The sequence below is a fragment of the Meriones unguiculatus genome, chromosome 6 (assembly GCF_030254825.1).
Source record: "Meriones unguiculatus strain TT.TT164.6M chromosome 6, Bangor_MerUng_6.1, whole genome shotgun sequence".
Classification (NCBI taxonomy): domain Eukaryota; kingdom Metazoa; phylum Chordata; class Mammalia; order Rodentia; family Muridae; genus Meriones; species Meriones unguiculatus.
The window spans coordinates 88,553,272-88,567,725 of record NC_083354.1 but is presented as its reverse complement, the minus strand read 5'-3'; the positions used below and the strand labels follow the sequence as shown (position 1 = coordinate 88,567,725).

The 14,454-nt window shown below is 37.6% G+C and overlaps 1 protein-coding gene across 1 annotated transcript in view; it reads left to right on the top strand.

The window, feature by feature from the left end:
• The window catches only part of Ndufs4 (NADH:ubiquinone oxidoreductase subunit S4), a 98,148-nt gene that overhangs the window by 69,656 nt on the left and 14,038 nt on the right, over positions 1 to 14,454 (top strand). Inside the window, exons 3-4 of the mRNA XM_060385730.1 lie at positions 679 to 851; positions 10,933 to 11,006. Coding sequence (XP_060241713.1) covers positions 679 to 851; positions 10,933 to 11,006 — 247 coding nt within the window. The remainder of the gene's footprint in view (positions 1 to 678; positions 852 to 10,932; positions 11,007 to 14,454) is intronic.

Sequence of the window (14,454 nt, the reverse complement as noted above, 5' to 3'; positions counted from 1 at the left end):
GTCATATGGAAGGGGAGGAGGACCTCCCCTATCAATGGACTTGGAGAGGGGCATGGGAAGAGATGAGGGAGAGAGAGTGGGTTTGGGAGGGAATAAGTGAGGGGGCTACAACTGGCATACAAAGTGAATAAACTGTAATAAAAAAAATAATTCTGTTCTTTTGTCTGGAAGGTAACACCTTTCTGTCAGTGGGTCTTCTATAGGAGTGTATTCACAAACTCTTCAGGAGTTACCAAGCTGGCTTGAGCAGTGTAAGCAGTAGTTCAGAAGAAGTTGTCCTTCACTTTTGGATACAGAGATTCTATCCAGGAAAGAAAGAAAGGAAAGGGAAGAACATGATGGACAGTTATAGTTCAGTGGTTGAGCACTTTCTTGGCACGCACAAAGCCTTGGATTCAACCTGTACAAAGGAGAGAGAAAGTTTTTGGTTTTTTTGAGAGAAAAAAATTTTATGGCTCCTTTTTCACTGTACCTGAATACCAGTTCTCAAATGTAGTCTTTACAGATAGCACAATAGAAATTTATAAAGTAAGATACCAGGGTAGTAGGGTGAAGTGAGCCAGAAAGATTATCCCAGTTTACAAATGAGAGATCACACACGTGGAGAGAAGACGTGAGAAAAGCACGTCAGTTGATATGTAGGTGTCCAAAGATGTTTGTTTTCTTGTTTTCCCTCAGGATATCACTACTTTAACTGGTGTTCCAGAAGAGCACATCAAAACCAGAAAGGTCAGGATCTTTGTTCCTGCTCGAAATAACATGCAATCTGGAGTAAACAACACAAAGAAATGGAAGATGGAGTTTGATACAAGAGAGAGATGGGAAAATCCTTTGATGGGCTGGGCGTCAACGTGAGTACTCTGAATATTGTTTTCAGAGTTTCTGTTGAAAATACCGCATTTATTTTCCTTTAAAAAATACTATTTTTCTTAGAGCTAATATGTTTGTGAAAATTATTTTTATTATAGTTAGGTTTCACTACAACTTAAAACATGGAACTATATATATACATACATATATTTATAGACATGTTCATACATGTGTGTCTCAGAACAATTAACTGCAGAAGTACTATATTGGATACTGTTGAGATAAGCGTTGGTATATGGCATTCAAACTGTAAATATTGGTCAAAAGTACTCTGGTAGTGATACCAGAGTAATTTAGTGACACACACTTACTGTTTTTGTTTTGGTTTGGTTTTCAGTTTTTGAAACCAGCTCTCACTGTGTATGTACCTCTGGCCAGCCTAGAACTTGTTATATAGACCAGAGAGACCTCAGGTTATGCCCGTCCTCCCATCTTTCCGTAGTGCACCACCATGCCCAGCTTCACCTTGTTTTTAAATTAAAGTAATGTTCTGTATAACATGTATTTTGTTTATTAGAGGTATGAGAACTGAGATTAGAAATTAGGTAATTCGAGGAAAACTTATAATTTCCTGAGATGTTATGATTACGAGTATAAATAATAAATTAATTATAAATTAATTTTTATAACATAGAATAAATTTTAGAAGACATCTGTTTGTTGCTGTGTCCAGGAGACTTTTTGTTAGCTATCCTTCTATTTTGAAATTTCAATAAAATTATATTAGGCATATTATATAAAAACATAGTTTCTAGAAGTTTTGGTATCTTAACTTTTATGTTTCACATAATATATGGAGTTTTTTGTAAATCATATGCTTCCAGAGACCTAGGAAATTTAGAAGAAAAATTTTTGTCTGTATGTAGTGGTTAAAATGTTAGGATCATTCTTTGCAGTTACATGGATTTTTATATGTTCATCTATACCTGAGATTTATCTATTAATGCATTTCCAACAGTATTCAGTAACAGATCTTGCATTGATACCTCGTATATTCTAGTTTATTTCTGGGTCAAGAAGATTTGAGGTCAGCTTTGATTAAAACAGTGATCACCATGAGAAAGGGGAAAAATGGAGTCAAGATGAGAGAGGGAAGAAAAGGTTGAATTTTCGAAAGTTACAGTCATACACCATCACAACACTAGTGGCTAAAGCATAAATTATTAACAATAGAACAAACGATCATGTTTATACACTTTATATGAAACAGCCTTCAAATAAAGACCCAAAGAAACAGAGAATCTGTGTATTCTTAGGCTTAGATTTGATGATGTGTAGACAGTTGTGTAAAGCTATACCTAGACAACGCAGCCATATCTCATGGTAAACGCCTGGGGAGACCGGGCTTCTTTGTTTAAATCCCATCTGCATTCTGTGTCTTCAGGGTTTATATTCCTTTAGGTATCCGACGGTCACCTCTAGAATGAACATTTCATAATGACTTCAGAGGAAGGGCAGAGAACTTTGTTACCGCCTGCTTCAGGGCAGAAGGGCAAGAAAAGGCCAGAGAGATCTGATTGCTGCTACTTTGTATTTATTTATATATCAAATGCCAGATACCATGTTTTGTGTAGCATGTCTCAAATGGTATCAGAGGGTTTAGAAAATAAATTTATATTACTTTGCTATGCTTGCACAAATATTCACCTAGTCATCCTCACAGTATTGCTTCTAGAAATATCACACATTCTGAAACTGATCACCTAATATGTGGGTTGAAAATTACTGTATTCTTTTTGGATAAAATACAGTTTATCCAAAGTGGAACATACTTTAAAAACAAGAATTTTCTATAGTTACTTTGTCCGAAGTTTTGTTTTATACATCTTAAATATTTATAAAAAAAAAAAAAATTAGTTCTTTTTGTTGTAATTGTAGTATGAAAACACTGTGACTATTTTACTAAAACAGGAACTGTCACATTTGTTGACATTAGAATTAAGTTTTTTTCGATGTTTAGCTTCTTAATAACAGAAAAAGATATTATATAAAATTATTGGGAAAACATTCAGAATTTTGGCTTCTTTTGTGATATACTTTAAACCTTTAATAAAATTGTTAGAATTGGAAGGTGAAGTTTTTACATTTACTTGAAAGTTTGTCATTTACAAAATTTACATCTTGTGCTGGAGAGATGGCTCAATGGTTAAGAACTCTTCAGGATTGTGGGGGTATTTCTTTGACAAGCTGGAGACCTAAGTCAGGGTAGGCTCCTGGGAGGATATGAGGGAGATTCAAGCAAAGATTCTTAGTAGCAGAGGCCGTAGAGTCAAAAGAGGACACCCTCTAACTTAGACTAGTCTGCTAGTAGAGGGAGGGAAACACCAACCCACCCACAAAAACTTTGACCCCAAATTTATCCTGCCTACAAGATGTGTAGGGATAAAAATAGAGCAGAAATTGAGGGACGACCCGCCCAATGCCTGGCCCATTCAAAGACCCACCCTATGGGAGAGGGTCAACCCATGACACTATGAAGATATTCTACTATGCTTGCAGACAGCATCATGACAGAACTGTTTTCTGCGAGACTCCACCCAGCAGCGCCTCCAAACAGATGCTGAGACTAATAGCCAAACATTGGGGGATGCTTAGGGAGTCTTGTGGAAAAGCGGGAGGAAAGAGAAAAGGACCTAGAGGTGACAGGAGCTCCACAAGAGTACCAACAGGGCCAACTAACCAAGGCCCAGGGGGACTTGCTGAGGCTGAAACATCAACCAAGAACCATGCATGGACTGGACCTAGGCCCCCTACAAAGATGTAGCAGATGGGCAGCTTAGGCTTCATGTGGGTCCTCCAGTAAGGGAAGTGGGGACTGCATTGGATGCAGACTCACTTGCTATCTTTTTGATCACTTCCCCCTGGTGGGACTGCCTTGCCAGGCCATAGGGGAAGAGGACAAGTCCTGATACAACTTGATGAGCTGGGGTGGACGGGAAAGGGAGCGCCCCTTTAAAAGGGGAGGGGTGGAGGGAAGGGAGAAAGGATAGCATCCAAAGGGGAGGAGGGTAGAAGATACAACTGGGAGGTAAAGTGAATTAAAAAAAAAAAGGAACGCTTCAGGAAGACCCACGTTTGATCCCCAGAACCTGCTTTGGGTGGCTCACACGATCTTTAACTCTAGCTGCCAGGCAGTCAGACACTTCTGGGTTGTGTAGGCACCTGCATTAATATGCACATCCCTTCACACATAATTTAAATTAATAAAATACATCTTACAAGTTTGTGTCTGAAATAAATGAATGGCTTCACCATAATTTAGGTTCTCAGTTTACCTGTATTTTATTTTACAATGATATGGTTAATAGCAGCTTGTAGAATATGGGAAAATTACTTAAAACCTAGCCATATTAAATAAAAATATATAGTAAATATATATATTGTGTTTGAAGTTTTATAGTTGTGCAGGTGTGGGACTGAGACTCATCTCTAGGGCTTTATGCATGCTAGGCAAATATTTTATGACTGACCTCCATCTTCAGCTTATAACTTTCTTTTTAATGAGATCGCGGCTTTATTTAATTTATTAATTAATTTATCTATTCAATACATTTTTACTACTTACAAACCATTCTTGAGTATGTTGAAAGAGAAATGAGTACAGATCTTATACCTAAAATGTCTTTTTCTGAAGATCCAAAATTTCCTCATGTAGGTGATCTAGACTTGATGATCTTTGTCTTAGTGGATTACCTCTGGTTTGAATCTACTGTATGGGTGGAGTAACATGGAAGATTTAAAAAAGACCTAGACCCAATAGTGAAGAACTATTCAATTAAAAGCACAGAATACATCACACGCAGTACTTAGAAAGAGGACCTCTGTATGTTTAGAGGTTCTTTCCTTGTCTTTAGTACACAAATAGAAAAGACCCTGATCCCTAGAGTAGACCCACGCTAGCAGAAGGCAACTCTGCAGTCCCTGTGTCAGCCCTGTGACGGTAGCTAGATCCCAAATGGTGTTCATGTTTCAGTGAAGATATCTGAGGGCTTACTAGGGAAGTAGGCTTCGTGGCTAGTGAACATAGTTCTGGTTTTAAATATAGTGAACATATATCATTATTACCTATTTGTACTATTTTTAAAAATAAAATTGAAAGGCCATTTTCTAAAGTGTGCCTTGATCTTTGTTTTTAAGATTTAAAAATTCACACTTTAATACTATATTGACCTGTTGTATCTGAAGTGCAAGCTTCTTATACTCTTTTAGTTATCTGACTCTTTCAAATGTTAGAACTCAAAGGTAAAAGGTTTATCGTATGTAAACTTGGAAAATATCTAAGTTACAAAAGTCATCACGAGTTTGGCCCAAGGTCTATTCTGTATAAATCCCCTTAATCCAATAGGGTAGCACAGTGAAGTCCAGAAGAAACCATTCCTTGTCACTTAGTAGAACTGCTAGTTAGTTGGTTATTAAACTCTTGTATTTCTTTCTTTTTTGTATTCAGCATGCATGCATTCGTAAGAGCAAGGTCAGGTCGTGAAGTTTGGGAGCAAGCACCATTAACCTACCAAGCCATCTTATTAGAGTAATATCAATCTGTCACTGAGTTTCTAGAAACAAGTATTTTGTTTCATGTCACATGGACATGGAAGGTCCCCTAATTTAAGCAGAGGTGTTCATGAATTTTGATATTGCTAATTCTTTCATTGCCTAATAGCCAAATAGTATGCTTGATCCTTAAACTATACTAACCCATTAATGTGGCCATGAGCCTTAAAGGTGTAGTTAGTCCTTGGCTTAGCAGTAGTAAATAGCATTGTCTGTGACATCCTTTCCTCTAGCACTGTTTGACTTTATTACAAAGTCACTTTAAAATATTTTGTAATTTATTTTTTTAATTTATTCACATCACATCCCAATCATAGCCCCATTCTCCTCCTGGTCCTACCTTCTGTCCCCGTGCCCCTAATCCCCTCCCCCAGTCCTCAGAAAGGGGTAGCCCTCCTCCCCTCCCAACTGATTCCAGCCTATCAAGTCTTATCAGGACTTCCTGCATCCTCTTCCTCTGCGGCCTGGCAAGGCCATCCCACCAGGAGGAAGTGATCAAAGTCCATGTCAGAGCCAGCCCTGTGCCTCTAACTAAGGAACCCATGTAGTGACTGAGCTGCCTATCACCTACATCTGAGCCGGGGGCCTAGGTCCTTTGAATGCATGGGCTTGGTTGGTGCCTCAGTCCCTGCAGGGACCCCTGGCCCAGATTTGTTTTCTCTGTCTTCTTGTGGAGCTCCTGTCCCCTCTATCTCCCCACTCTTCCATTAGACTCCCTGCACTCTGCCCAAAGTTTGGCTGTGAGTCTCAGGATCTGCTTCAATACCCTGCTAGGTGGAGTCTTTCAGAGGACCTCTATGGTAGGCTCCTGTCCTGATTTCTCTATTCCACTGCTTCTGCTGTCTATTCTGTTTGCCTTCTGAATGAGAATTAAGCATCCTCCCTGGAGTCCTGCTTGTTACTTAGCTTCTTTAGGTCTGTGGATTGTAGTGTGATTTTCTTGTATTATGTGGCTAATATCCTTTAATAACTGAGTATATACCATGCTTGTCTTTCTGGGTCTGGGTTACCTCATATAGGCTGATCTTTTCCAGATCCATCCCTTGCCTGCAAATTTCATGATGTCCTCGTTTTTAATAGCTGAGTAGTATTCCATTGTATTAGATGTACCACAGTTTCTTTATCCATTTTTGGTTGAGGGACCTCTGGGTTGTTTCCAGTTTCTGGCTATTACAGATAAAGCCACTATGAACATAGTTGAGAAAATGCCCTTGTTGTATGGTGCAGCAAATTAAACACCAACAAACCAAATAATCCAATTGAAGAATGGGGTACAGAGCTAAACAGAGATTTCTCAACAGAGGAATCTCTAATAGCTGAGAAGTACTTAAAGAAATCATCAGCGTCCATAGTCATCAGGGAAATGCAAATCAAAACAACTCTGAGATTCCATCTTATACTATCAGAGTGGCCAAGATCAAAAAATCAAGTGACAGCACATGTTGGTGAGGTTGTGGAGAAAGAGGAACATTCCTCCATTATTGGTGGGAATGTAAACTGTATAACCACTTTGGAAATTAAACTGGTGCTTTCTTAGAAAATTGGGAACATTTCTACCTCAAGACCCTGCTATACTGCTCTTGGGCATATACCCAGAAGATGCTCCACCATACAACAAAGACATTTTTAAATTGTTTGAATCAGTTGGCTCAGTTTTGTAAATTCTTCAGTAAGTTACTGCCTCCTTCTCTTGACTGATTCTGTGAATAAGTACATGAGTGCTAATATTTGTAGAGGGGAGTAATCTGGATACATGAAACTATCAGCTATTACTCTCCTGCCCTCTATCCACTATTATGTACGTAGAAGAGAACTCAGTCAGTACAGAATGTATCTTTATGGATTTATTTTCCAGTGCATTTATATATATATATGTGACTTCATGTCTCTTTTGGTCAAATTTGATGCCATAAGTTGTAGGATCAGGAAGCTTGCTGATCACATATTCATCCACACAGAGGAAGCCGATAGGGATAACACTGGGTAGAGCAAGCAAGGTCATAGACCCTCAGAACCTGCCTCCAGAGTCTTGCTTTCTCTAGTAAGGGTATGCCTCCTGATGGATCTGTAGTCTCCCTAAACCGTGCCACCAGCTGGTGACCACAGGTTCAAATACATGAGTCTGTGGGGACATCTCCCACTCAAACCACAGCACTTAGCATTCTTTTCTTATCAGAGGTCATTAAATAAGAACTCTCAGTGCAAGAAGGTTTTGCAGCTATCTTTTATGGAGTCATAACTCTATTAAGTCAAGAGTTGTTAGGTGTTTGTGGTACTTAATTTCTATGTACTTATATTAAAATTCTAAATGCAAACAAAAATCTCACTTTAAAATTAAAAAAGAAATACCGTAGATAAATAACAATGAAATGTATTTATTGTTTACCCACATTGAGAAACAGCATGTCCAGTATTTCAGAAGTGTCTTACCTATTTTTTATTTTATTTTATTTTTGTTATTGTTTTATTTTTTGTTATTTATTTTATTATTGTTATTTGCCTATTTTGTATTGTTTTTAAAGAAAATCCTTTATGTGAATGTGACTGTTGTTTTTGTACAACATTGTATTTTCAAGATTCACCCATTTTACTACCAAAGCAGCACCTTGGTGATTTTTTTTTAGTTGGAGTTTTTGCATGTAATTCTGAAGTGAAGAATCCCATGTAGATCTTTTAATGATTGTGTGACTTCCTTATATGCTACTTAACCCTTAAAACATTAGTCATTGATTTATAATAAAATCTTATATTCTAAAGTATCAGTAATATATTAATTCTCTGATCCTTCCGAGTTTTGAACTAATGATGTGGCTGTGTAGTTTTGTTCTAGTAGATAGTCACACATTAACTACTAGATCACTTGGAACTGGTGCAGGATTGGTTTTTTTCTTTTGTTTTGCTTTCCTTGCTTTGTTGGGATATGCCTTAGTCCCGAAATGTTGTTGTTTCTGGTTAAATGGCATGGTCTTCCTGATGTTCCAGTGGAAAGCACAAGGTGCTTAGCAAGTCCTAACTTGTTTTAGCCAGAACTAGATAGCTGCTGACACCCCTGTTCAGCCCTTTCCAGCCTTCCCAACTCATATACAGTGCAAAAGTTTCCTTCCCAGTGGATTCCTTCCTTCACAAATTTGATCCTTGTATGTCTAGCTGCTCCACTAGCACCCCTAAATTTTATCTTCAGATTTCTTGTGTTTTCAAGCTATGCCTTTCTGTTTGACCATGTTCTTATCTGTCTGAACTACAGAATTCTTAGGGGAAAATCTGTGAACTATTTTCCAACATAATTTCCTTAAGAAAGAGAGAGGGAGATGGGGAGGAATTCTCTCCAGTCATTACTGCTATTGTTCCATCTCTCATCCATTTTCCTCTATTTTGTTAAGAATTTATAATTGCTTTTTATGTATTTGTTAGTAAGGTAAACTTCCTTAGATACAAGCTTCTTTATCATGTCTCGAAACCTGAGTAGTTGAGATTTGAGCAAATAGAATATAAAAGTAAAAGTAGAAGTATAAAGATTGAAAGACATATAGAGTGTGAGAGATTTTATGGAAAAGATTGGTACTTAGGTGGGATTAGGAGGGGAGGAGGGAGGAGTTTATGGGAGGATACAAAGTGAATAAAGTGTAATTAATTAAAAAAAGAATAAAAAAGATAAAAATTAAAAAAAAAAAGATTGGTACTTATAGTGAGCCAAGAGAAATGGTTGGGGTGGGCTTCCAAATGTTTAGGTGCTAGGAGAGGACTCTCAGTGCAAGGAACAACTGAACTAATAGGAAATCTCATACAGATTGTGTACTTGTAGAAACACGTGTAATTTTACTAGTTGGTAATTTATAAGAGGATAATTAAAAAGAAGTCTAAAAAAAGAGTTCTTACCATACTACTTAAACGGTAAGGAGGCAGAAACCACTTTGTTAGACAGTAGAAACTGTTTGAAGTTTGTGAACTGGCACTGGGTTTGGAAATAAATAATAGGAAGATAAATCTGATAACATGTTAAAGGGTGTGTTGGAATTTTAAAAAAGACGACAGAAAGATCAAGATATTGGTAACAATATAACCTAGAAAGAACTATAAAATATAGATGAAGGAAAAGAATGACAACCCAAGTTGAAAGAATGATTGCTTGTTACACTTTTCTTTACCTCTCAGAGGTTTACACTAAGCATCTGTAGCAAACACAGTTACACTTTTATAAACATGAAAATAGCAGCAACATCTTGGAAATATTGTAGGAGGCATTGTAAAACATCTGTATAGATTTATAAACTGACATTACTATTCTAAATTGAAGAGCTCAGTCAGATGTCAGGTCTTCGAATATTTGTTTTTGTTTGAGGTGGACTTCTGCCATAAAAGAACATTGTTAGTGATTTGAGACTAGGTGCTGTCTTTTGTTGTTGCTGCTGAGGATTCATGGTATGGATACTTCTTAACTACAATGGGATTAAAGTCCCAGTCAACCCATTATACATAGAAAATTTCATAAATTGAAAGTGTTTCTTACAACCAACCTATAGAATGTGGTAGTTTCTCAACACGTGTCCAACATATAGCTCACTTGTTCATTGCTGTTGCTCAGCATTCAAGTGAACACTTAAAACTTGAAAAACAGCTGGGCGGTGGTGGCTCACGCATTTAATCCCACCACTCGGGAGGCAGAGCAGCCACAGGCAGAACCATATAAGTTCTAGGCCAGCCAGGGCTACTCAGAGAAACCCTATCTCAGAAAACCAAGAAAAACAAAAGAAAAGAAAAGGAAAACATTTTCTTGGACCAATAAGCTGGCTCAATGGGTAAAAATCAGTTCCTGTAACCTCCACATGTGTACTATGGCATGTGTGTACACACATACACTCACACACACTAAAATATTTTTAAACGAATGCATTTTGCTGTGTCACCATCATAAAGTTGAAAATCTTAAGTGAAATGATCATAAACAGCATCTGTACTGGCACTTCTGTAGTCAGTAATTTCTTGCTCCTGAAATTTCCAAGGTCAGTTTGGGAATCTTCTGGGGTTTTTAATTCAAAGCTTTATCTTGTCCTTTATTTTTTATTTTATTTTTATTTTTTATTTGTTATAATTTATTCACTTTGTATCCCAGACTCCCATAATCCTCCCAGCCTCACCCTCCCTCTCTCTTTTCCCCCCTATGCCCCTCTCCTAGTCCACTGATAGGCTAGGTCAGATAGAAGGGGAAGAGGACCTCCCCTATCAGGTCTCATCAGGACTGGCTGCATTGTCTTCCTCTATCTTGTCCTTTTTAATAGTTTTTAACAAACTTTAGTAAAGAGAACTTGAATGTTTTTGCAATTATGATTTCTATTTTAGATAATTCATACTTGAAAAATCAAAGTTAACACAGAAATATTGTATTCAGAGATTATTACAAGTAAAATATTCTGTCATAATTTGCTTGATAATATAGCAAACGCATTGTATTTAAGACATTGATTGTATTGCAGCCAAAGCTTAATAGTAAATCATGGGAATTATTTCTTCTAGGGCTGATCCTCTCTCCAACATGGTTCTAACCTTCAATACCAAAGAAGACGCAATTGCCTTTGCAGAAAAAAATGGTATGACTGAGGTCCTTGACTTCCTTCCTTTCTAAATCAAGATAAGATTTTGTATTCTGAACCTTGAAAATGTTTAAGAATGTGAAATTTGGATAGATACTTGTGGCTTTCCCTCATTCCTGAGGTCGTTGGCCACCAGTGGTCCTCAGGAACAAGGGAGCAGAGGCAGTGGATTGGGAGTTTGGTGGCCTGTGAGTGTGAGTAGAAATAACCTTCTGCTATCACCTTGTGAGGAGGCGGATCATTTATAAGGGGTGAATAAGGGTTATTGGAACTGTGGGGAGCGAATGGGGATTTCCAGGGTGGGTGAATGTCATTGACTAAAGGGCAAAGGTACTGTGACGCCCCAGTAACTTGGGGAGGCATTCCAGGATTCCCAGGTGCTTGCTGAAGGAGTTTTCATCTGGAGAAAGGGAGTTGTAACTGTAATTTCCCTAAGAACTACACGATAGTCTTTAGGTAAAAGGTGAGAAGATCCAGTCTCCCTGAGGCAGAGAGGAGGAAGCCTTTTCCACAAGGGGAGTCAGTCCTCCATTTTCACCAACCTCAGAGCTTTCTGATAATGGTGGACTGTGACCTTCCTTAGCAGCAAGGTTTCCCCAACAATACTTAGCTTGATAGTCACTCAACACCAAGCCAGAGTTTTTGTTCTCTGACACACAGATGATAAAAGAGAGAATCAGAACCCACAAGTTATACTTGGACCTCCTCTGCATAAATGCTGTTGTGTACCTGTGCACATACAATAAATAAATGCTAAAAAAAATATTTGTTAAGTATATGGAATTTGAGCTGAAAAAAATCATTTTATGTATCTAATCCAGTGGTTTTTAGGTTTCTTTGTTTTTCTCCACATCAAAATTTCTCCCCACCCTGATCACGAAATATAAAATGGAATGTGCAGTGTTAAGACCAAACTTGACATAGAGACAGAGGATAAAGTCACTGGTTCAGCACTTACCTTGTTTTTGAATCTTTATGCAAAACTTTCTGACATTTCATTACTTAAAATCTAATTGCATGTATCATGAGATGGTCTATTTCAGTTTTGAATTTCACTGTAAAGTTTTTTCTTCTTTTTATTTAAAAATCTAATGCCTCTTATTCTACCTAATAGCCTTTTAATTATTTGAAGGTACTTGTTATATTCATTCTAAACTTCCCTTTAAGCTTAAATGTAAATATAATTTCAGTAGTACATTACATTTATATAGCATAAGAATATGTAGAAGCTTTTGGAAAAGTAATAATACATATCAGCTTATTGTGATCTTGCGATAAACAAATTTTTAAAATTTTTTTAAAAGTTATTTCCTGCTATTAAGCTAATATACTGTAATGAAAAGGGGACATTGGAGCCAGAGCAGTCTATACTCCAATTTTGAAATTATGTATTTAATTTTTAGTGGATTTAGTGGATTTTGTTTTTTCACAGTTAAGAGTACTTAGAAGGGGCTGGAAAAGAGGCGTAGTGGTTAAGAAAGCTGACTGCTCTTCCAGAGACCCTAGATTGAATTCCTAGCACCTACATGGCAGCTCAGAGCTGTCTGTAACTCATACATGTAGTGTTCAGATACACACACACACACACACTCTTAACACATACGCATGCACGCACATGATGCAGGCAACACACATAAAATAAGAATGACAAGTAGCACAGAGGAAATGAGAATATCAGGTGTGTACCTGAAATGTAGGTAATTGGTGATGATTGTCTTTGACCTCACCGCCTTCTCTTCATCTGGCATCTTTGCTGTTTGTGTGTCTTATACTTAAATTCACTACTGTATATTTGTACCTAATGCATTGTATCTGACAATACATGTGTGTTGTGGGCTTTTCCTGGGGGAAATGTAAGCCAATGACTATTCCTCCAGATAAGGAACCAACAACAGATCAAAGAAGCTGTTCCACCTGAGTCTACCCTAATGGACCAGTGAATTTTTTGGCTGCATGGCTCCACAGTAGCTATATCACTAACACGCTCACCCGGTCCCAGGTGATGAATCTCGAAAGCTAGTTCCCAGGTGCTTCCTGCCTGCTTGGTAACAACTCCACTGAAGAGTATCCCTTCCCCAGTAACTGATTATTGCTTATATAACCTCACTGAGGAGCCTGTGCGTCTTACAACTTAAGCCTAAAACAGAAAGAGATATTTAAATTCTAGCTAGGCTTTGATCCATATTCGTTATCTATTGGAAAGAGATAATATGTGCACCTTCAGGACATTGTTGGTTTAAGGTAGTGTAGTATATATAAAAAAAATTAATGTTATCTAGTACATTTGATGTAAAATGTGAAAGCACTATAAATGTTTTCTACATCATTCGTTGTACTTCCTCATTTAGTGTTTCTTAGCCCATGATGAAAAGCCTGAGGTCCGGATCTGGGTTATAGAGGAGAATGGCAGAGCATGTGCTGAGCACACCCTGGGTTTATAGCCAGACTAACTGTATTTGAAACCATGGCTGGTAACCAGAACTTTGTACTTCCGTCTCCATATGTAAAATGAGAATTGCTGTGAGGATTAAAGGAGTTAATAAAAAGGAAAGGGATTAAATAGGATCTGACACATCACGCATAAAAGAACATAAATATGTCTTCTTAGTAATAGACCAAGAACGTCTCTTCAAAAGGTTTAAGTACACTTTCCTTGGACACTTTTTGGTCAAGTTCTAAGTTTCTTACATATGAAATTGTTGTCAGCCTAACTGTATTGCTACTTTGATTCAAGATAACATTGTAAAATATTTCTGTATTTTAATTAAACAGTTCTATTAATGTTTTCCATCCTTTCAGCCTTCCGTACTTCATGTCTCACACCTTGCAAATTACTCATCTGGGGTTTGTATCATGAGTTCAATAACAGGAAATCTAATTAAATTGTTAAATCCCTGGCTAGTCTTTCTCCTAAGTGGTCACAAGGCATATACGACTGCAGTTGCTGTGTGAATTGCAGGTGTGAAGTAGACACTGCTGCTATTGAAATCAGGTGATTTTCTAATTTGATTTACCTCCCCAGGAAATAAAGTTGGTTAGGCAAAGTCAGGAGGAAATGTGACTTGAGAAAGCTCAGCTGGTAGTGACTTAGAAAAACCCACTCGAGGTGGATTAACATTTCAGTCTGCAGCATACAGAACTGTCCAAGTCACTGATTTGTCTTCTGCACCTCACAAAGCCTCACATACTCTGTACACAGTGAGGTTAAGACTCTTTGGTCTTAAGAATTTAAAGCTACACTGATTTTCAGGGTAATGCTATGCTTTGTACTCTGTGGTACTTGTGATCTGCTGTGTTTAACTTTTAAGCAGTATGTATCTTTAAGTAGGTAGGTCCTACTTTCTCAGGTAAAGTGGAAGCAAGGTGTCTTAGTCACTGCTCTACTGCTGTGAAGGACACCATGATCAGGGCAACACTTATCAAAGGATTTAAGTGGGGGCTTATA